Source organism: Colius striatus, chromosome W, assembly GCF_028858725.1.
Source record: "Colius striatus isolate bColStr4 chromosome W, bColStr4.1.hap1, whole genome shotgun sequence".
NCBI classification, from domain to species: Eukaryota; Metazoa; Chordata; class Aves; order Coliiformes; family Coliidae; genus Colius; species Colius striatus.
The window spans coordinates 36,911,229-36,933,940 of record NC_084789.1 but is presented as its reverse complement, the minus strand read 5'-3'; the positions used below and the strand labels follow the sequence as shown (position 1 = coordinate 36,933,940).

At 47.4% G+C, this 22,712-nt stretch overlaps 2 protein-coding genes across 2 annotated transcripts in view; both read left to right on the top strand.

Moving 5' to 3' along the window:
* The window catches only part of LOC133628428 (tektin-3-like), a 132,674-nt gene extending 114,831 nt beyond the window's left edge, over positions 1-17,843 (top strand). The window contains exon 5 of the mRNA XM_062016577.1: positions 17,702-17,843. Within this exon, the coding sequence (XP_061872561.1) occupies positions 17,702-17,843 (142 nt within the window). The remainder of the gene's footprint in view (positions 1-17,701) is intronic.
* Positions 17,844-20,639: 2,796 nt separating this feature from the next.
* LOC133628427 (tektin-3-like) lies at positions 20,640-22,340 on the top strand. The gene is made up of 4 exons (XM_062016576.1): positions 20,640-21,458; positions 21,566-21,636; positions 21,818-21,961; positions 22,121-22,340. Exons 1-4 carry the CDS (start codon positions 20,640-20,642, stop codon positions 22,338-22,340), a joined length of 1,254 nt encoding a protein of 417 aa, XP_061872560.1.
* Positions 22,341-22,712: the final 372 nt, after the last annotated feature.

Genomic DNA, 22,712 nt, shown 5'->3' with positions numbered 1-22,712 from the left:
AGACTTCAAAACTGTCTAACTCGTCTCTTACTCTTTGGAGCTTTTAGGGACAGTATCCCATTTACTTGATCTGGATCAAGTATCTTACTTCCCTTTATAAACCAGTGTCCCAAATATTTTACCTTTTCTTCAGCAAACAGTAATTTAGATTTAGACACTTTCAACCCTTGTAAACTCAGGAAATTAAGCAATTTAATACTTTCCTGTCTAACAGCTTCTTCATCTCTCCCTGCTAATAATAAATCGTCCACATATTGAACTAAAATAGCTTCTTTGCCTAACTCATAATTTCTCAAGATCTGTTCTAGTGCTTGTCCAAAAAGATTGGGGGACTCTGTAAATCCCTGTGGTAATACAGTCCATCTCAACTGTTGTTTTCTATGGCTGTCAGGATCTTCACAGTCAAAAGCAGAATAATCCCTGCACTCCTCTTTCTGGGAACATGCCCAAAAGGCATCCTTAAGGTCTACTCAACTGACTCAATAAGGTGTGCGGGTTAGCTACCACAGGGAACCTAGTAATAGTTCTCTTGTTTATCTCCCGGAGGTTATGTACTAATCTGTAAGTCCCATCAGATTTCTTTACTGGCAATATGGGAGTATTGTAAGGGGACATACAGGGCTCAAGTAATCCCTTAGATATTAGTCTTTCTATCTCTGGTTAATCCCAGTCTACCTTCTTGTGACAAGCGGTACTGCTTTACCTTTACTGGTAGCCCAAGGTTTTTCCTAAGTCTATAATTACGTCTCTCCCTAATAAATTATGATCAGCCTCCGGAACAAACAAAAACGATCCTACAGCATATTTTGCTGCTTCATATTCTATCAGTACCTCCTTCACAAGAGGTACTTTAAATGGTTCCCCTTTTGCCCCTACTACTTGTGCTTTCTCTGAAGATATCTTACACCCCTGGGGCAATCACTGGATCTTAGATCTCTCAGCCCCAGAGTCCACTTAAAATTCTACTTCCTGACGCTGAGGACCCAACTTCAGTTTTATCAAGGGCTCGGTTACTCTTGTGGTTTTCAGCAAATAGAGCCCCTGACTCCCCCTCTTCTTCCTTTAAAACATTCCATTGTCCTTTGATTCCTTTTTTTTTTTTTTCCTGATGAATGCACCTGTCTCCCAGGCTTTTGTTTCCCTTTCTAGCCCTTTTTCTTGCTAATCTTCTAATTTTAATGCTTTGTTAATATTGTGTCCTCGGGGAACAGACTCTCTGATTCCCTGGACAATGATGGCTCGTAGGTCTGCCATATGGGCTCTGTGCTCCGCCATCTGATTATTCCAATTGGGCCTTTGCAAAGGCCATTTCACATGTGCGTCTGGTCCTGCCTGGTGCTGTTGATCCCAGATTCTCATTCCTGCTCTTCGAATCACTTCCCTTTCCTCCATTGTGAATAATATAGTTCAATCCAGGTATAGAGATTCAGCCCTAAGAACTGATCGAATCTCTCAGACACACCCAGAGGATCCTCTACCAAATCTCCTCTTCGGGTGGACTCTTAGCTTTCTTTTCCTTAAGAGCGAACAAGGATACCACTCAGAAGGTTGGGCTATCCAGAGACTTGCATATTCAATTTCCTCTTGGGTAACGGTCTTCTAATAATTTACCCACAAATTGAGGTCTGCTCATAACCAGTCCTCAAAAGACCCAAATATGGGCCAAATAATATGGGAATTTCCTAATGACTCTTCCCTCCCAAACTTCCATACAGTAATGTACCATCTTTTGCTTACTCTTTTGTCTTCTACAGGGGGAATCATTCCAAAATTTTCTCATCATCCCTAGAGGCCTTTCTAGGGGAATATTTGGCAGCCTATCCTTATGGCCACCCATGTTATCAGAGGGCATGCTCTTCCTCTATCCCATCTGCAAGAGTGCCCTTGACTCGTTCTCACAATCGTTCCCCTCGGTCGTGACCCACGCCCTCGCGGGCAATGGGAACTGCACTACTGGAGGGTCCGCACTCGCTTGGTCTCCTTGAGACCTCTCAGTCACTCACACTCTAGGATACCCAACGTGACTGAATGGAATCACCCAAATACTTACCCAATCCAGGGACTTTGTTCGGATCTTCGTGGACAAAAATTATGGGGTACTGCAGGTTTATTTGCTTCTTTGCCAAATTTAGAAGGGGTTCGGAATAGAGAGTTTCGCAAGGGAATTTCCCACACCAGGGCCATCCGCAGATGGGGTGCCCCCCTAGTCCGGGAATCCAATACCAAATTTACCTGTATCCCAGTCACAGCACCAAATTGTTATAAGTTACTGTAATAAAGTTCACTAGTCAATTTAAATGACTCACGGATCAAATTTATTAAGCAAGCGGGAAATAAGCAAAACAGCGCTGGGCGGCCGTGAGATTATGCTCCCCCCCCCCCCCCCCCCCCCCCCGTATCACAGTCATTTTACACAGTCCTTATCGGTCGAGTACATCTCTCCCTGGTGTACTCTGCGCATGTGCCCGTCTTGTTACTAGGGGGTCTTCCTCTGCCTCCTGGTGGTCGTAGGGTGGTCGCTGAGATGAAGTCAGAAGTGTTCCTCTAGTGGCCCGCTCATGAACTCTTCTCTTGGCTCTTATCAGCTCATGCACAACCTACTGTACCTGCTATAAGCATCGTAGCCAACTACAACTGTTCACATTGTAAAGACTTTACGGTTAAAGTTTTACAAGACTTTTATAATGACTTTAAATGGTTCCTCGCACAACTATTCTTTCATGATTTGATCAACGAACATGACCTCTTCCAATACACCCCCATGTACTCTATAAGCCAGTACTGTGTCACATTTGCAGCTGCTTTCCTGTGGGAGCTATCTCCAATCCCACTCACTTGAACTGCTCAGCGCCCAGTGAAAAAATACATGCAGGCGGTAGAAGTTATACCACTGCCTATGGGTGCTAAAAGAAAGCAGGAAGGGAGATCCCACCTACAGTACTAAGTAGGTCCCCAGGTAGTCTATCAGCCAGCATTCTGTCATCTTTGAAAATGCTTTCCTCTGGGAGCTATCTCCAATCCCACACTCTTGGCCTTGTCTGCTCCCTTTAAAAATACAGTCTGTTGGTAGAAGTTATACCACTGCATATGGGAGGTACAAGAAAACAGGAAGGCAGACACAACCTACAGTAGTAAGTAGGTCCCCATGAAAAAATATATGCTCTTGGTTAAGTTATACTACCGTGTATGGGAGCTACAAGAAAGCAGGAAGCCAGACCCCACCTACAGTAGTAGGTAGATTCCCATGTAGTCTATCAGCAAGCACTGTGTCACATTTTCAGCTGCTTTCCTGTGGGAGTAAACTCCAATCCACTCACTTCGACTGCTCAGTTCCTATTGAAAAAAAACACGGTTTCTGTTAAGTTATACAACTGCGTATGGGAGCTACAAGAAAGCAGAAGGCAGAACCCAACTTCGGTAGTAAGTAGGTCCCCATGTAGTTTATCAGCCAGCACTGTGTCACATTTGCACCTGCTTTCCTGTGAAAGCTATCTCCAGTTCCACTCACTTGGACTGCTCAACTCCCATTGAAAAAACACAGACTGTAGGTAGAAATTATACCACTGCGTATGGTATCTACAAGAAAGTAGGAAGGCAGATCCCACCTACAGAAGTAGGTCCCCATGTAGTCTATCAGCCAGAACTGTGTACCATTTGCACCTGTTTTCCTTTGGGAACTATCTCCAATCCTAAACACTTGGACCGCTCAGCTCCCATTGAAAAAATACGTGCTTTCCGTTAAGTTATAGCACTGTGTATCAGACCTACAAAAAAAAAAAAGCTGGACGACAGACTCCACCTACAGTAGTAAGTAGGCCCCCATGTAGTCTATCAGCAAGCACTGTGTCACATTTAAAGCTGCTTTCCAGTGGGAGCTATCTACAAACCCTCTCACTTGTAATGCTCAGGTCCAAATGAAAAAATATATGCTGTCGCTTAAGTTATACCAGTGCGTATGGGAGGTACAAGTAAAGAGGAAGGCAGACCCCACCTATAGTAGTAAGTAGGTCCCCATGTATTCTATCAGTCAGCACCGTGACACATTTTCAGCTGCTTTCCTGTGGGAGCTATCTCCAATACCACGTCCTTGGCCTCGTCAACTCCCTTTAAAAATACATGCTGGAGGTAGAAGTTATACCACTGTGTATGGAAGCTACAAGACAGCAGGAAGGCAGACACCACCAACAGTATTAAGTAGGTACCCATGTAGTCTATCAGCCAGCACTGTGTCACATTTGCACCTGCTTTCCTGTGGGAGCTATCTCCAATCTCACTCACTTGGACTGCTCAACTCCCATTGAAAAAATATATGCTGTCACTTAAATTATACCAATGCGTATGGGAGCTACAAAAAAGTTGGAAGGCAGACCCCATCTACAGTAGTAAGTAGGCCCCCATGTAGTCTATCAGCCAGCACTGTGTCATACTTGCAGCTATTTTCCTGTGAGAGTTATCTACAATCCCATGCACTTGGACTGCTCAGCTTCCTTTGAAAAAATACATGCTGCCGATAAAACTTACGCCACTGTATCTGGGCAGTACAAGAAAGCAGGTACGCAGACCCCACCTACAGTGGTACGTAGGTCACATTGGAGTCTATAAGCTTGCACTGTGCAACCTTTTCAGCTGTTTTCCTGTGCGCGCTATCTCGAATCTCACGCTCTTGTCCTGCTCACGTCCCATTGAAAATACAGAGTGTACGTAGAAGTTATACCACTGCGTATGGGAGCTACAAGAAAGAAGGAAGGAAGACCCCACCTACAATGGTACGTAGGTCCCTTTGTAGTCTATCAGCTTGCACTGTGTCACATTTGTAAATGCTTTCCTGTGGGAGTTATGTCCAATCCCACGCACTTGGCCTGCTAAGTTTCCTTTGAAAAAATACAGGCTGTTCGTAGAAGTTATACCACTCCGTATGGGAGGTACAGGAAAACAGAAAGGCAGATCCAAACTACAGTGTTAAATAGGTCCCCATGTAGTCTGTCAGCCAGCACTGTTTCACATCTGCTGTTCTTTTCTTGTAGGCACTATCTCCAATCCCCGTCATTGGGACTGCTCTGGTCCAATTGAAAAAATATATGCTGTTGCTTGAGTTATACCACTGCGAATGGGAGCTACAAAAAGGCTGGAAGGCAGACCCCACCTACAGTAATAGGTAGGCCCCAATGTAGTCTATCAGTCAGCACTGTGTCACATTTGCAGCTTCTTTCCTGTGAAAGCTATCTCCAATCCCACTCACTTGGACTGCTCAGCTCCCATTGAAAAAAACATGCTGGCGGTAGAAGTTATACCACTGCCTATGGGAGCTACAAGAAAGCTCGAAGGGAGACCCCACCTACAGTAGTAAGTAAATCCACATGTAGTCTCTCAGCCAACAGTGTGTCACCTTTGCACATGCTTTCCTGTGGGAGCTATATCCAATCCCACGCTCTTAGCCTCGTCAGCTCCATTTAAAAATACATTCTGTCGGTAGAAGTTATACCACTGCGTAATGGAGCTAAAAGAAACCAGGAAGGCACACCTCAACGACAGTGATAAGTAGGTCCTCATGTACTCTATCAGGCAGCACTGTGTCACATTTGCACCTGCTTCCTGTGGTAGCTATCTCCAATCCCACTCACTTGTACTGCTCAGGTCTCATTGAAAAAATATATGCTGTCGCTTAAATTCTACCAGTGCGTATGGGAGCTACAAAAAAGCTTGAAGGGAGTCCCCACCTACAGTAGTATGTAGGTCCCCATATAGTCTACCAGTCAGCACTGCGTCACAGTTGCACCTGCTTTCCTTTGGGAGCTATGTCCAATCCCACTCACTTGGAATGCTCAACACCCATTGAAAAAATACAGACTGTCGGTAGAGGTTATACCACTGCTTATGGGAGTAAAAAAAAAGAAGGAAGGCAGATCCCACCTAGATTAGTAAGTAGGTCCCCATGTAGTCTATCACCCAGCACTGTGTCACATTTGCAGCTGCTTTTCTGTGGGAAAAGGACTCTGATACGGGGGGGGGGGGGAGGGGTTGCGCGCCGTTGGTGGAGCAGGGTCTAGCGGCCGCCCAGCACTGCTTTGCTTATTTGCCGCTTGCTTAATGAATTTGTCCTGTGAGTCATTTAAATTGGCCTGTGAACTTTTTCACAGCAACTTATAACAATTTGGTGCCGTGACTCAGATACAGGTGGATGGCCCTGGTGTGGGAAATTCCTTTGCCAAACTCTGTATTCCGAACCTCTTCTAAATTTGACAAATAAGCAAATAAACCTGCAGTATCCCATAATTTTTGTGCACGAAGATCCGAACGAAGACTATGGATTGAGTATGTATGGTTCTGTTTGGTCGGGGTGGTTATCCTAGAGTGCGAGTGACTGAGAGGTCTCAAGGAGACCAAGTGAGTGTCGACCCTCCAGTAGTGCAGTTCCCATTGCCCGCGAGGGCGTGGGTCACAACCGAGGGGAACGATTGTGAAAACGAGTTAAAGGCACTCTAGAAGTTGGAACAGAAGAGCAAGCCCTCTGATCCCATGGGTAGCATAAGGATAGGTTGCCAGAAAGTACTCTGGGGATGATGATAACATTTTGGAATGATTCCCTCTGTAGAAGACAAAAGAGTAAGAAAAAGATGGTACATTACTGTATGGAAGTTTGGGGTGGGGGGAAAGAGTCATTAGGAAATCCCCATATTATTTGGCCCATATTTGGGTCTTTTGAGGACTGGTTATGAGCAGACCTCAATTTGTGGGTAAATGATAAGACCGTTACCCAAGAGGAAATTGAATATACAAGTCTCTGGATACCCCAACTTTCTGAGTGGTATCCTTGTTCGCTCTTAAGGAAAAGAAAGCTAAGAACCCACCCGAAGAGGAGATTTGGTAGAGGATCTTCTGAGTGTGTCTGAGAGATTAGATCAGTTCTTAGGGTCGAATCTCTATACCTGGATTGAACTATAATATTCACAATGGAGGAAAGGGAAATGATTCGAAGAGCAGGAATGAGAATCTGGGATCAACAGCACCAGGCAGGACCAGACGCACATGTGAAATGGCCCTTGCAAAGGCCCAATTGGAAGAATCAGATGGTGGAGCACAGAGCCCATATGGCAGACCTACGAGCCATCATTGTCCAGGGAATCAGAGAGTCTGTTCCCCGAGGACAGAATATTAACAAAGCATTCAATGAGAGACAGAGAAAAGACAAAACCCCAACTGATTGGCTTGAGAGATTATGTAAAATCCTTCAATTGTACTCTGGAGTAGATCCAGCAGCTCCAGTGGGACAGGCATTATTAAAGACCCAGTTTGTGGCAAAATCATGGGTAGATATCTGAAAGAAACTAGAAAAATTAGAAGATTGGCAAGAAAAAGGGCTAGAAAGGGAAACAAAAGCCTGGGAGACAGGTGCATTCAACAGGAAAAAAAAAAAAAAAAGGAATCAATGGACGATGGAATGTTTTTAAGGAAGAATAGGGGGAGTCAGGGGCTCTATTTGCTGAAAACCACAAGAGTAATCGAGCCCTTGATAAAACTGAAGTTAGGTCCTCAGCGTCAGGAAGTAGAATTTTTAGTGGACTCGGACTGAGAGATCTACGATCCAGTGATTGCCCCAGGGGTGTAAGACAATTAGTAGGGGCAAAAAGGGAAACATTTAAAGTACCTCTTGTGAAGGAGGTACTGATAGAATCTGAAGCAGCAAAATATGCTGTAGGATCGTTTTTGTTTGTTCTGGAGGCTGATCATAATTTATTAGGGAGAGACGTAATTATAGACTTAGGAAAAACCCTGGGCTGCCGGTAAGGGTAAAGCAGTGCCCCTTGTCACAAGAAGGTAGACGAGGATTAACCAGAAATAGAAAGACTAATATCTAAAGGACTACTTGAGCCCTGTATGTCCCCTTACAATACTCCCATATTGCCAGTAAAGAAATCTGTTGGGACTTATAGATTAGTACATAACCTCCGGGAGATAAACAAGAGAACTATTACTAGGTTCCCTGTGGTAGCTAACCCGCACACCTTATTGAGTCAGTTGAGTCCAGAGTACCAGTGGTATAGTGTGCTAGACCTTAAGGATGCCTTTTGGGCATGTTCCCTGAAAGAGGAGTGCAGGGATTATTCTGCTTTTGAACATGAAGATCCTGACACCCATAAAAAACAACAGTTGAGATGGACTGTATTACCACAGGGATTTACAGAGTCCCCCAATCTTTTTGGACAAGCACTAGAAGAGAGCTTGAGAAATTATGAGTTAGGCAAAGAAGCTATTTTAGTTCAATATGGGGATGATTTATTATTAGCAGGGAGAGATGAAGAAGCTGTTAGACAGGAAAGTATTAAATTGCTTAATTTCCTGAGTTTACAAGGGTTGAAAGTGTCTAAATCTAAATTACTGTTTACTGAAGAAAAGGTAAAATATTTGGGACACTGGTTTATAAAGGGAAGTAAGAAACTTGATCCAGATCAAGTAAATGGGATACTGTCCCTACAAGCTCCAAAGAGTAAGAGACAAGTTAGACAGTTTTGAAGTCTGTTGGGTATTGCAGACAATGGATTGAAAATTTTATTAAGAAGGTGAAATTTTTGTACCAGAAATTAACTCGAGATGGATTAGTTAGCCCAAAGAAGATGAAAGAGACTTTGAAAATTTAAAAGTGGATTGGATTAATGCTCCTCTGCCTAGCCTGCCTGATGATAGAAAACCTTTTATTTGTTACCTTTGGAGGGGAGTTATAGGTGTTTTCTCCCCACAACATTCGGGGGAGGTATTACAACAAAAGGCGGAAAAATGGATAACTGATGCTAGGTTCTTAAAATATGAAGGTATATTAATCCACTCTCCGAAATTAGAAATAGAAACCACCAGTATTAGGAGCCAATACCCCATGGTATCCCCAAAGTTCCGGAAGAGTGGACAGAATGAATGGAGAAATTAAGAAACAGATAATGAAATTAATGTTGGAAACAGAAATGTCCTGGATTAAATGTTTACCCTTAGCTTTGTTACAGTCCCAATTCAAACACTACAGACTGTCGATAGAAGTTATACCACTGCCTATGGGAGCAACAAGAAAGCAGGAAGGCAAATCCCACCTACAGTAGTAAGTCGGTCCCAATGTAGTCTATCAGCCAGCACTGTGTCACATTTGCACCTGCTTTCCTGTGAAAGCTATCTCCAATAACACTCATTTGTACCATTCAACTAGCAATGAAAAAATAAAAACTCTCTTTTAAGTTTTAGTACTGCATATGGGAGCTACAAGAAAGCAAGAAGGTAGACCCCAACTACAGTGTTAAGGAGGTCCCCATACAGTCTATCATCCAGCACTGTGTCACATTTGCACGTGCTTTCCTTTGGGAGCTATCTCCAATCCCAGTCTCTTGGACTGCTCAATTCCCATTGAAAAAATACATGCTTTCCCTTAAGTTATTGCACTGCGTATGGGAGCTACCATAACGCAGGAAGGCACAGCCCACCTATGCCGCGAAGTTTTCGGCTCTTAGCCTAAAAAACAGACTCGAAGTCTGAAAACCAGGCTCAAAGCCTGAAAAATGAACCAGACTCGAAGTCTGAAAAACCCAGGCTCGAAGCCTGAAAATCCAGCTCTAAGCCTATTTCATGCGGCGATCAACCGAGGGTCCAGTTCTCAGCTGGGTGGGAAGAAATCTGTCCTACTCAACGTCAGTGATAGCAGAAATCTTCTTCTTTATTGAGAGCAGGCTCTAACTTATACACACAGCAGCTTCAAAGCTACCTCAGCAACAGCAGCTAATAGATTACATTTTCTTGTTCATCCTATTTCGATTTCTGCCATAAGCAAGCTCCCTCACATTTTCCCATCTTGTTTTTCCCCAAAGTTATTTACCACTTTTAGCCGAAAACAGTGTGACCTTGAGGGAACAGAAAGCGACCTGCTGTCTACATGACAGCAACTGCTTTAACCATGGCTCTGACTCTGATCCTCATTGTGCATTAAACTCATATAACTAGAGCTCAGTCTGCCTTGCCCCAACAGGCCTATTGTTATATCCCGGGATCCATGTCCATGCTCCCTCATTTTTTTCTCCACACACCTACAGTAGTAAGGAGGTCCCCATGTAGTCTAAAAGCTAGCACTGTGTCACATTTCTACCTGCTTTCTTTTGGGAGCTATCTCTAATCCCACTCACTTGAACTGCTCAGCTCCCATTGAAAAAATACATGCTTTCCGTTAAGATATACCACTGCGTATGGGAGCTAAAAGAAAGCAAGAAGGCAGACCGCACCTAAAGTAGTAACTAGATCCCCATGTAGTCTATCAGTCAGCACTGTGTCACCTTTGCAGCTCCTTTCCTGTGAGCGCTAACTCCAATTCCAGTCACATGCACTGCTCAACGCCCATTGAAAAAATATATGCTGTCGGTTAAGTTACACCACTGCGTATGGGAGCTACAAGAAAGCAGGAAGACAGACCCCACCTAAAGTAGTAAGTAGGTCCCCATGTAGTCTATCAGCCAGCAGTGTGTCAAATTTGAAGCTGCTTTCCTGTGAAAGCTATCTCCAATCCCACTCACTCTTACTGCTCAGGTCCCATTGAAAAAATATATGCTGTCGTTTAAGTTACACCACTGCGTATGGGAGATACAAGAAAGCAAGAAGGCAGACCCCAACTACAGTGTTAAGGAGGTCCCCACATAGTCTATCATCCAGCACTGTGTCACATTTTCACATGCTTTCCTTTGGGAGCTATCTCCAATCTCACTCACTTGGACTGCAAAGTTTCCATTCAAAAAATATATGCTGTAGGTAGAAGTTATACCACATCCTATAGGAGCTACAAGAAAGCAGGAAGGCAGACCCCACATACAGTAGTAAGTAGGTCCCCATGTAGTCTATCAGCCAGCACTGTATCACATTTGAACCTGCTTTCCTGTGAGAGCTATCTCCAATAACACTCGTACTGCTCAGATCCAACTGAAAAAATACATGCTTTCCGTTAAGATATACCACTGCGTATGGGAGCTATAAGAAAGCAGGAAGGCAGACCCCACCTACAGTAGTAAGTAGGTCCCCATGTAGTCTATCAGTCAGCACTGTGTGACATTTTCAGCTGCTTTCCTGTGGGAGCTATATCCAATCGCACACACGTGGACTGCACATTTCTCATTGAAAAAACACAATTTTTCCGTTAAGTTATAGCACCGCGTATGCGAGCTACAAGAAAGAAGGAAGGCAGACCTCACCTACAGTAGTAAGTACGTCCCCATGTAGTCTATCAGCATGCACCGTGTCACATTTGCACCTGCTTTCATGTGAGCGTTATCTCCAATCCCAGTCACTTGTACTGCTCAGGTCCCATTGAAAAAATATATGCTATCGGTTAAGTTATACCACTGCGTATGGGAGCTAAAAGAAAGCAAGAAGGCAGACCGCACCTAAAGTAGTAACTAGATCCCCATGTAGTCTATCAGTCAGCACTGTGTCACGTTTGCAGCTCCTTTCCTGTGAACGCTAACTCCAATCCCAGTCACATGCACTGCTCAACGCCCATTGAAAAAATATATGCTGTCGGTTAAGTTACACCACTGCGTATGGGAGCTACAAGAAAGCAGGAAGACAGATCCCACCTAAAGTAGTAAGTAGGTCCCCATGTAGTCTATCAGCCAGCAGTGTGTCAAATTTGAAGCGGCTTTCCTGTGAAAGCTATCTCCAATCCCACTCACTCGTACTGCTCAGGTCCCATTGAGAAAATATGTGCTGTCGCTTAAGTTATACCAGTGCGTATGGGACCGACAAAAAAGCTGGAAGGAAGACCCCACCTAAATTAGTAAGTAGACCTCCATTTAGTCTATCAGCCAGCACTGTGTCACATTAGCAGCTGCTTTCCTGTGGGAGCTATCTCCAGTCCCACGCTCTTGGCCTCGCCAGCTCCCTTTAAAAATACATTCTATCAATCGAAATTATACCACTGCGTATGGGAGGTACAAGAAAACAGGAAGGCAGACCCCAACTACAGTGTTAAGTAGGCTCCCCTGTAGTCTTTCAGGCAGCACTGTATCACATTTGAAACTGCTTTCCTGTGGGAGCTATCTCCAATTCCACTCACTTGGACTGTTCAACTCCCATTGACAAAAAATATATGCTGTCGCTTAATTTATACCACTGAATGGGAGGTAAAGAAAAGCTGGAAGGCAGACCCCACCTACAGTAGTAAGTAGGTCCCCATGTAGTCTATCAGCCAGCAGTGTCACATTTGCAGCTGCTTTCCTTTGGGAGCTGTCTCAAATCCCACTCACTTGGACTGCTCAACTCCCATTGAAAAAATACAGACTGTCGGTAGAAGTTATACCACTGCGTATGGGAGCTACAAAAAAGCTGGAAGACAGACCCCATCTACAGTAGTAAGTAGGTCCCCATGTACTCTATCAGCCAGCACTGTGTCACATTTGCAGCTGCTTTCCTGTGGGAGTGTGGTAGTTTGAGCCTGGTTTGATGCCATGTACCTACGACACAGCTTTATCCTCCACCTCCTCAGCAAGCCAGGGAAGGGGAGGAAATAAGATGGGAGTCTCGTTGGTTGAGATAAAAGCAGTTTAATAAAGAAGCAGTAAAGCCGCGAGCGCGGGAAGCAAAGCAAAAGCAGATAAAACTGTTACTCTCTATTTCCCATCAGCAGTGATGTCCGGCCACCTCCCGAGAAGCAGGGCTTCAGTACGCGTAGCGGTTGCTTTTGGAAGGCCAGAAATGAATCTCACCTCCCCTTCCTGCTCCTCTACCCCAGTTTATATTACTGAACTGACGTCATATGGTATGGAATACCTCCTTGGTCAGCCTGGGTCAGCTGTCCTGGCCATAGTCCCTCCCAAGATCATGCCCACCCACAGCTATTGGTGAAGGTGGGGGAAGGAATGCTGGAGGGACAGCCCTGATGCTGTGCGAGCGGTAGTCATAATATTGATATCAACAGTAAGCACAGCACTGCAGGAGCTGCTGTGGAAAATCACTACCATCCCAGACCCTCTACAGTCTCCACCCCTTATTCCATACCATTTATGTCATGCTCAGACATACCATCTTAACAACCCATATACATTCTTATATACTCTCATTAACCAGTACCCCCACTCTTCAACAGACATACATCATTCTTGTATTCCCTCTTGCATCTTGCATCAAACAAACAAACAACATTCTTATATCTTTCATTCTCTATAGATGTTCACTGGAGCAGGCCATAACTTCTGTCTCATCCATCAAGATGGATATCCAGGCCAGGGGAAACAGTATGTTCAGTGTTGGGCACCAGCACCGGCTTGGTTTGTCCACTTGTCCGGTTTTTCTTGCAAAGTTCATCTACAACAGATAACTCATATAACAGGTTATTTTTCCCCCAAGGTTAAGTCTCCTTGAGGTACACATCGAGTTTCCCCATCCTTTCTCATCACCCACCAAGTACACCCAGGCCCTTGAGCAAAGACAATCCCACGAATGGGTTTGCCCTTTCCCATGGGAGGTGCAACCCATACTGCCTTCCCCAGCCATTTCCCTGGGTGCACTACAGGGACCTTATCTCCTCCCACAGTATGTAGTGGTTTTGTTTGGGCAGGACCAGGACTGTTAGTTGAACCTCTGCTGTTAACCAGTCAAGTGACTTCTGCTAAATCTTTATCCCACTGCTTCCATGCCCCATTGCCCAGTGCTCTCAACATGGTCTTTAGCAATCCGTTATATCTCTCAATCTTTCTAGAGGCTTGTGGGTGATAGGGGATGTGGTATATCCACTCAATGCCATGTTTCTTTGCCCAGGAGTTTATGAGATTATTTCGAAAATGAGTTCCATTATCTGATTCAATTCTTTCTGGAGTGCCGTGTCGCCACAAAACTTGCCTTTCAAGACCCAAGACAGTATTTCGGGCAGTGACATGGTTTACAGGGCATGTTTCCAACCAACCGGTAGTTGCTTCCACCATGGTGAGTATAGAACGCTTGCCTTGATGTGTTTGTGGTAGCGGTCCAACATAGTCAATTTGCCAGGCCTCACCATATTGAAAACCCAACCATCGGCCTCCGTTCCAGGGAGACTTGATTCGTGTGGCTTGCTTGATTGCGGCACACGTTTCACATTCGTGGGTGACCTGTGTAATGGCTTCCATGGTCAAGTCCACCCCTCGATCACGAGCCCATCTATATGTTGCATCTCTTCCCAGATGTCCTGATGTTTCATGGGCCCATCGAGCTATAAATAGCTCATCTTTACGCTCCCAGTCTAGGTCTATCTGAGCTACTTCAGTTTTGGCAGCTTTATCTACCTGTTGGTTGTTCCACTGTTCTTCATTGGCACGGCTTTTTGGCACGTGAGCATCTACATGACGTATGTTCAGAGTCATATTTTCCACCCGAGCAGCAATGTCTTGCCATAATGCAGCAGCCCAGATGGGTTTACCCTTGCGCTGCCAGTTGGTCTTCTTCCATTGCTGTAGCCATCCCCATAGAGCATTAGCCACCATCCGGGAGTCAGTATAAAGATAGAGTACTGACCACTTCTCTCGTTCTGCAATCTTTAGAGCTAGTTGGATGGCTTTCACTTCAGCAAACTGACTCGACTCACCTTGTCCTTCAGTGGCCTCAACAACTCGTTGTGTGGGACTCCACACAGCAGCTTTCCGCTTACGATGATTTCCTCCCACGCGGCAGGATCCATCAGTAAACAAAGCATAATGCCTCTCATCTTCTGATAGTTCATTATATGGTGGTGCCTCTTGGGCACCAGCTACTTCCTCAGGCAATGCTCAAAAATCTCTGCCAGTCCATGATTTCTTCCAGGATTCCTGGACGATTAGATTTCCATAGCCGAGATTGTTGTGTAATCAACGCCATCCACTTACTCCATGTAGCGCTGGTTGCATGATGTATAGAAGGGGTTTTCCCTTTGAACATTCAGTGTAACACAGGCAGACGTGGTGCCAAGAGGAGATGAGCTTCTGTGCCAATGACTTCTGAAGCAGCTCGAAGTCCCTCATATGCTGCTAGTATTTCTTTTTCAGTTGGGGTGTAGTGGGCTTCCGATCCTTGATATCCTTGGCTCCAAAATCCTAATGGTTGACCTCAGGTTTCTCCAGATGTTTCCTGCCAGAGGCTCAAGGTGAGACCATGCTCTCCAGCAGCAGTGTATAGGATATTCTGCCCATCCTGTACGGATGGGCCCAAGGGCGACTGCACGAGCTATTTCCTGTTTAATTTGTTGAAAAGCTTGTTGTTGCACAAGGCCCCACTCAAAACAGTTCTTCTTTCTGGTTACTCTAAAGAGAGGGCTCACAAGCTGACTATAACCTGGGATATGCATCCTCCAGAATCCCACAAGGCCAAGGAAAGCTTTTGTTTCTTTCTTATTAGTTGGTTGAGACATAGTCGCTATTTTGTTCACAACATCCACAGGCACATGCCGACGTCGATCTTGCCATTTTATGCCCAAAAACTGTATCTCTTGTGCAGGTCCCTTTACTTTGTTTCTTTTTACAGCAAAACCAGCTTTTAGGAGAATCTGTATTATTCTTTTCCCTTTCTCAAACACTTCTTCTGCCTTGTTGCCCCATACAATTATGTCATCAATGTACTGTAAATGTTCAGGGGCTTCATCCATTTCCAGCACACTTTGGATTAGACTATGACAAATAGTAGGACTATGTTTCCAGCCCTGGGGCAATCGATTCCAGGTATATTGGACACCTCTCCATGTGAAGGCAAATTGTGGCCAGCACTCTGCTGCCAATGGAATTGAGAAAAATGCATTAGCGATGTCAATCGTAGCATACCACTTGGCTGCTTTTGACTCCAGTTCATACTGGAGCTCTAACATGTCTCCCGAGAAGCAGGGCTTCAGTACGCGTAGCGGTTGCTTTTGGAAGGCCAGAAATGAATCTCGCCTCCCCTTCCTGCTCCTCTACCCCAGTTTATATTACTGAGCTGACATCATATGGTATGGAATATCTCCTTGGTCAGCCTGGGTCAGCTGTCCTGGCCATAGTCCCTCCCAAGATCATGCCCACCCACAGCTATTGTTGAAGGTGGGGGAAGGAATGCTGGAGTGACAGCCCTGATGCTGTGCAAGTGGTAGTCATAATATTGATATCAACAGTAAGCACAGCACTGCAGGAGCTGCTGTGGAAAATCACTACCATCCCAGACCCACTACAGGGAGATATCTCCAATAACTCTCACTTGTACTGCTCAGGTCCCATTGAGAAAATACAGACTCGGTAGAGGTTATACCACTGCGAATGAGAGCTACAAGAAAGCAGGAAGGCAGACCCCACCTACACTAGTAAGTAGGTCCTCATGTAGTCTATCAGCCAGCACTGTGTCACATTTGCATCTGCTTTCCTGTGGGCGCTACCTCTAATCCCACTCACTGTGCCTGCTCAGCACACATTGAAAAAATACATGCTGGCAGTAGAAGTTATACCACTGCCGATGGGAGCTACAAGAAAGAAGGAAGGGAGACCCCACCTAAAGTAGTAAGTAGGTCCCCATGTAGTCTATCAGCCAGCACTGTGTCACATTTGCAGCTGCTTTCCTGTGGGAGCTATCCCCAATCCCACTCACTTGGTCTGCTCAACTATCGTTGAAAAAATATATGCTGTCAGTTAAGTTATACCACTGCTTATGGGAGTTACAAGAAAGAAGGAAGGCAGACCCCAGCTACAGTAGTAAGCAGGTCCCCATGTAGTCTATCAGCCAGCACTGTATCACATTTGCAGCTTCTTTCCTGTGGGAGCTATCTCCAATCGCACTCACTTGGACTGCTCAACTCCCATTGAAAAAATATATGCTATCGGTTAAGTTATATCACTGCGTATGGGAGCTACAGGAAAGCAGGAAGGCAGACCCCAATTACAGTTTTAAGTATTACCCATGTAGTCTATTAGCCAGCACTGTGTCACATTTGCAACTGCTTTCCTGTGGGAGCTATCTTCAATCCAACTCACTTTGACTGCTCATCTCCCATTGAAAAAATACATGCTGGCGGTAGAGGTTATATCACTGTCTATGGAAGTCACAAAAATGCTGTAAGGCAGACCCCACGTACAGTAGTAAGTAGAATCCGATGTAGTCTATCAGCCAACACTCTGTGTCATTTGCAGCTGCTTTCCTGTGGGCGGTATCTCCAATAACACTCACTTGGACTGCTCATAGTCCATTGAAAAAAGATATTGGCTGTCGGTTAAGTTCTACCACTGCGTATGGGAGCTACAAGAAAGCAGGAAGGCAGACCCCACCTGCAGTAGTAAGTAGGTTCCCATTTAGTCTATCAGCCAACACTGTATCACATTTGCAGGTTCTTTCCTGTGGGAGCTATCTCCAATCCTACTCACTTGGACTGCTCAGTTCTCATTGAAAAAATACATGCTTTCCGATAAGTAATTGTACTGCGTATGGGAGCTACAAGAAAGCAGGAAGGCAGATCCCAACTACAGTGTTAAGTAGGTCCCCATGTAGTCTATCAGCTAGCACTGTGTCACATTTGCACCTGCTTTCCTTTGGGAGCTATCTCTAATAACACTCACTTTTAGTGCTCAGATCGCATTGAAAAAATATATGCTGTCGCTTAAGTTATACCACTGCGTATGGGAGCTACGAAAAAAGCTTGAAGACAGACTCTATCTACAGTAGTGAATAGATCCCCATGTAGTCTATCAGCCAGCACTGTGTCACATTTGCACCTGCTTTCTTTTGGGAGCCTGCAGAGACTGGTTCATGCCAAGGCCACGCTGGAGCACAACCTCTCTGTCAAGGCCAACTCGCTCTTCCTGGACCAGGAGAAGTGCCTGGGGCTGCGCAAGGCCTTCCCCAGCACCGTGCAGCTGCTCGACTACGTGTAGGCTGGGCCCTGCAGCCCTCACCGCATCTCCTATTGGAGCTGTTCCCAGTTTGGCCGGAGCGCACTCCCACTTTTGCTTTGATCCTTTTTGTGGCGTAGTTAGATTCTGCTTCCTTCTGAAAGGCCTGAGTGGGAATTAAATGATCGTTTGGTGTGTTACATGGTCTGCCCGGGTTTTCTTTTGCCTTTGGTTTTTCTCTTTCTGCCGCTGCTCTTTCACGGTGGGACAGAGAGCAGCCGAAAGGAGGTTGTAGCCAGATGGGGGTCGATCTCTTCTCTCCAGTAAGGAATGACAGGGCAAGTTGCATCAAGTTGCAGCAGGGGAGGTTTAGATCGGAGATGAGGAAGAATTGTCAGGGACACGGGGACACAGTAAGAGTTCACTGGGGTGGGTTTCACCCAGTATCTATTAGGAAGAAGCCCAGTGGTTTTGGGAGAGCCACTCTGGACACTTTGCATCACCACGGGCTTGCAGGAGGGCCTGTACGCTCATAGAATCGTAGAACTGTAGGGGTTGGAAGGGACCTCTCGAGACCATCTAGGCCAACCCCCCTGCCAAAACGCGTCCACCTAGATCAGGTCACAGGAACGCGTCCAGGCGGGTTTGGAGGTCCTCCCAGGGAAGGAGCCTCCACACCCTCCCTGGGCAGCCTGTTCCAGTGCTCCCTCACTTCAACTGTAACACAAGGTTTTTCTTGTGTTTAAATGGGATCTTTTGTGTTCCAGCTTCATCCCATTGCCCCTTGTCCTGTCACCAGGTACAACAGAAAAAAACTATGGACTATAGCACTTGGTTTTATTCCACCACTGCCCATAGAATTTGTCACCCTGGAGTCATAATTTTTGAAAGGTTCCTGTCTTGATGACTGAGCTGGGCTGTCTCCCAGAACACGTAAGTTAATTTGGAAATGGCCACCACTGTTGGTACTTTGCAGAATTAATTGTTCCTTAGACTTTCAGGGAAATCGGAAACAGCGTTGTTGGGAGCCTATGGGCAGAAGTCCCATCTGGTCGTGAATTCAGCTTCTCACCTGCTGTTTCAGTGCATCCTGAATTCTGCAGAGGCTGTTCACGCTGTCTGCGGACACCCAGGTACTGATCACCTGGGTAGCCAGAGTTAAACTAGCAGTTCTAAGAAAGATCTTGAGATTTTGAAAGAAAGATGTTCAAAAGAAAGCCAAGTTGGCATGGAATTACCCGATTCCAGCAATTATTTACTGAAGCACAACTTCTCTGAGAGATCTAGGTACAGGGCACGTAACTCCCATTCTAGGACCAGCAACTTTCATAAATCGCCAACTCACAAAAATTTCTCTGCCCCTGATGCGCTTGCAGACTTTGATTTGTGAGATTTTTGAGATATCCTGAATTAGTTGCTGGGACTTATCTTTATTCATTATACAAAACCACTGAACTGGAACCTACTCAGAATTCTCCACCTGTCTGTAGGCAGTGTAAAAATCTATTTTGATGGCCTTGTTCATCGTGGTGAGAAATTCCAGTGCCCAATGCAGTCTAATTGCTCCCTCACAGAGAGAGCAACTCCATCTCCTTGAGAAGGGGAGAGTGAGGAGAGGCCGGGAGCAGGTTGCTCATTCCTGCATCCAGCCGCCCTCTCACCTGCCGGGACTGGCCCACGCAGAATGAGGTCACAGAGCCCCCTGCGCCCCTGGCAATGCTCCCTGGGCCTGTGTCCCCGTGTCCCTGACAGGGCCACATTGGCCGTGGGGCCACTGAGCCGACAGCACACGGTGAGCAGCAGCTCCCGGGCACCGCCAGCCCCCCAGACTGAGCCAGGCTGGGAGCAGCAGGGACGGGACGGGTTCGGGGAAGGACACGTCCCTGCAACACGGCAGCTGCCTGCAACTGCCGCAGGGACTTTCTGTGCCAGGGGCTGACACCTGTACCCACACAAGAGCTTCATGCCCAGCTTAGCAGACCCTCCTGGCCGTTTGCCCTCAGCTGGGGTGTGTTGGGTACATTTGGTGGTCCTCTGCTCAGAAGGGGCTGAGAACCTCCACCTGGAAAGAGAAAGAGCCCCCAGAGTGCCATAGGCAGCTCTCAGGAGCTCAATCTTCCTGTGTGGTCTTTCCTCCCAGAGTTACTGCAAGGCTGCTGTTTACAAGACGCTCTGACAAGGCTGTGGGATCTCTCCCTTCCAAGCACGTTCCCTTGGCGTCAGGTGAGCCACAGACCGGTTTTCCTCCTTTGAGATCAAGAGATGGCTGTTCTGGGGGAGGAGGGGGTGGGTTGGTCACCTGTGGGTCCCGTCCTGCAAAGCTCAGCTCCCCTGCAGAGTCCTCAGCCCAGCATTTCATGCTGTGAAGACAGAGATGGAGTCCCTGGCCCACAGCTGGTGCTGAGCTGGGAGCGGCTGTATCTTCACAGCCCTCGGGGCTGGCAATGGAGCTTTTCAAGTGAAAATGATCCCTGGAGGCCTCTGAGGTCAGCAGATACGCCAGCCAAAAGAAAGAGATGGGCAGTGGAGGAAGGGCAAGTGCACTTGCCCTGGACTGACAGATTGAAGGAAGATGAAGGCCCGGTGTCAGCCCTTCTCCTCAGCAGCCGTGGTTTGCTCCTCTGACCTGGTGCTGGATCCCAGCCCCACAGTCCAACCCTGACTTAGGCAAACGCTTGGGGAGGGATTTGTTTTCAAGGGCTTTAGCACAGGCCACGTGTGGGTGCCGTGTGCGTCACCGTTTGTGCTCTCAGCTGTTGTTGTCAGGCAAGTGCAGGAGCTGACTGAGGGAAGTTGTCTTCTCCCGTCTCCTCTGTGCAGGACACGTCCCGGAAGAGAATGGACCTGCTTGGCTCTCCCTTAACCGCCACATCCGCTCACCCCAAGTCAACTCCTGCCCGCTTTCTGCCTGCCATCAGCCCCATGGCTTCGAGCTACAAGAACCGTGCTCCTCGCTACGCCGTGCTGCAGAGCTACGGCCTCCCCTGGATGCCCAGAGCCTACTATAAGGCCGCTGCCACCCACCCCACTCTGGCTCCCTTGTCTGGCACCTGCCAGGGCTTGAGCCCCAGCGAGATGCTGCCTTTTGTGTCAAACAGAACGGCGCTTTTCACCCGCTACAGCCCTGGCGACTGGTACCGCTCCAACCAGAGCAACTACCACGAGGCGGAGACGTCCCGGCGCAAGGCGGAGCTGCTGATGGCTGATACCTCCCGCCTGGTGCAGGAAAAATACCAACAGACCAGCAAGAGCCAGGCAGACAACACAAAGAATCTGGGGCAGCGAGTCAGCGACATTGAGTTTTGGAAGGTGGAGCTGTGCCATGAGCTGGCAGAGATCATCAAGGAGAGCGATGCCCTGAGAGAGATGAAGGCACGACTGGAGAGACCTCTGTCCGAGACAGAGGCCCCTCTCCAGGTGAGCACCCTGTGCGTGGGCCGCAAGCTGTGTAGCCCACTGCTGTCGCTGCACCAGGGACACGTGTGCTCTCTCCCGGGGCTTTCATGCTGCCTGAGCCGGGCAGCATCCTTGCGGGAAGCCCTGCAGCCGGCACCAACGGCCTCTCCCCAACAGGTTGCTCGGGAGTGCCTCCTGCAGCGGGAGAAGAGGATGGGCATCGACCTTGTCCATGACGAGGTGGAGAAAGAGCTTTTAACAGTAAGTCTGGACACAGATCCCACCTTCCAGTTGAGGTCAGCAGAGCTGTCAGCCATGACGCTGGAGCGTGGCTTCTGATGGCTTGTGCTTTGCCTCTCTCTGCCCAGGAAGTGGATGGCATCAGGGCCTGCCAGGAGAGGATACGGCTATTCCTGGAGAAGGCAAAAGCCCAGCTCATGTAAGGAGGAGCCCCGTATCTCCCTGGGGAGCGGGCAGTGATGTTGGTGGGAGCACAGAGCTGCCCGGGAATGATGGGGGGGGGGTGGGAGGAAGGGAGAAAGGGAGCTGCGCGGCCATGGGAAGGGGAGGAGACCGTCCCACCCACACGTGGCCACTACGGCTGTCCCTGTGCGTTTAAGGAACAACTGGGTGGCCCAGCACGAGCTGGAGAAGGACCTGGCCAACAAGCAGGCAGCTCGCCGCATCAGCAGCAAGTGCCACCAGCTGAGGAACTGCTCCGACGGCATCAGCTACTACCACGGGGTGCAGCGGGTGGATGCCAAGTGAGTGCGCGCCTGGCAGCGCTGACACTCGGCCATCCCGGGATGCTCGGTGCCGCTCCCTTTCCCCGACAGGACAGACCACAAGGGAAGCCTGTGTCTGTGCAGGGCCTGGCCCTCCCAGCACGGGCTGACCGTGGGCCTCTCCTTTCCCCCCACCAGCATCTCCGTGTCCGAGTCGTGGGCCAAGTTCAGCGACGACAACATCCTCCAGTCGCAGAGAGAGCGGGTGGCCTCCGTCCAGCTGTGGGAATCCATTGAGAACCTGATGGAGGTGACAGCCACCGAGATGCGGTGCCAGTTCAACAGGGTGAACGTGGCCCTCACCAACCGCATCGCTGAGATGCCAAGAACAGGCTTCGGGCCCACCTGGCCAAGGTAGCCCAACCCCTCCCTGTGTGTGTGACGCCCTCACCTCCCTGGGACACGGACCACCCTCCACGCAGACCTGGCCCGGGAAGAGACCAATCCCACTCACTTGGACTGCTCATGTCCCATTGAAAATATATATGCTGTCGCTTAAGTTATACCACTGTGTATGGGAGCAACAAAAAACCAGGAAGGCAGACCCCATCCAAAAGTAGTAAGTAGGTCCAATATAGTCTATCAGCCAGCACTGTGTTACATTTGCAGCTGCTTTCATGTGGGACCTATCTGCAATTCCAGTCACTTGAACTTCTCAACGACCATTGAAAAAATACAGACTGTCAGTAGAAGTTATAACAGTGCGTATGGGAGCTCCAAGAAAGCAGGA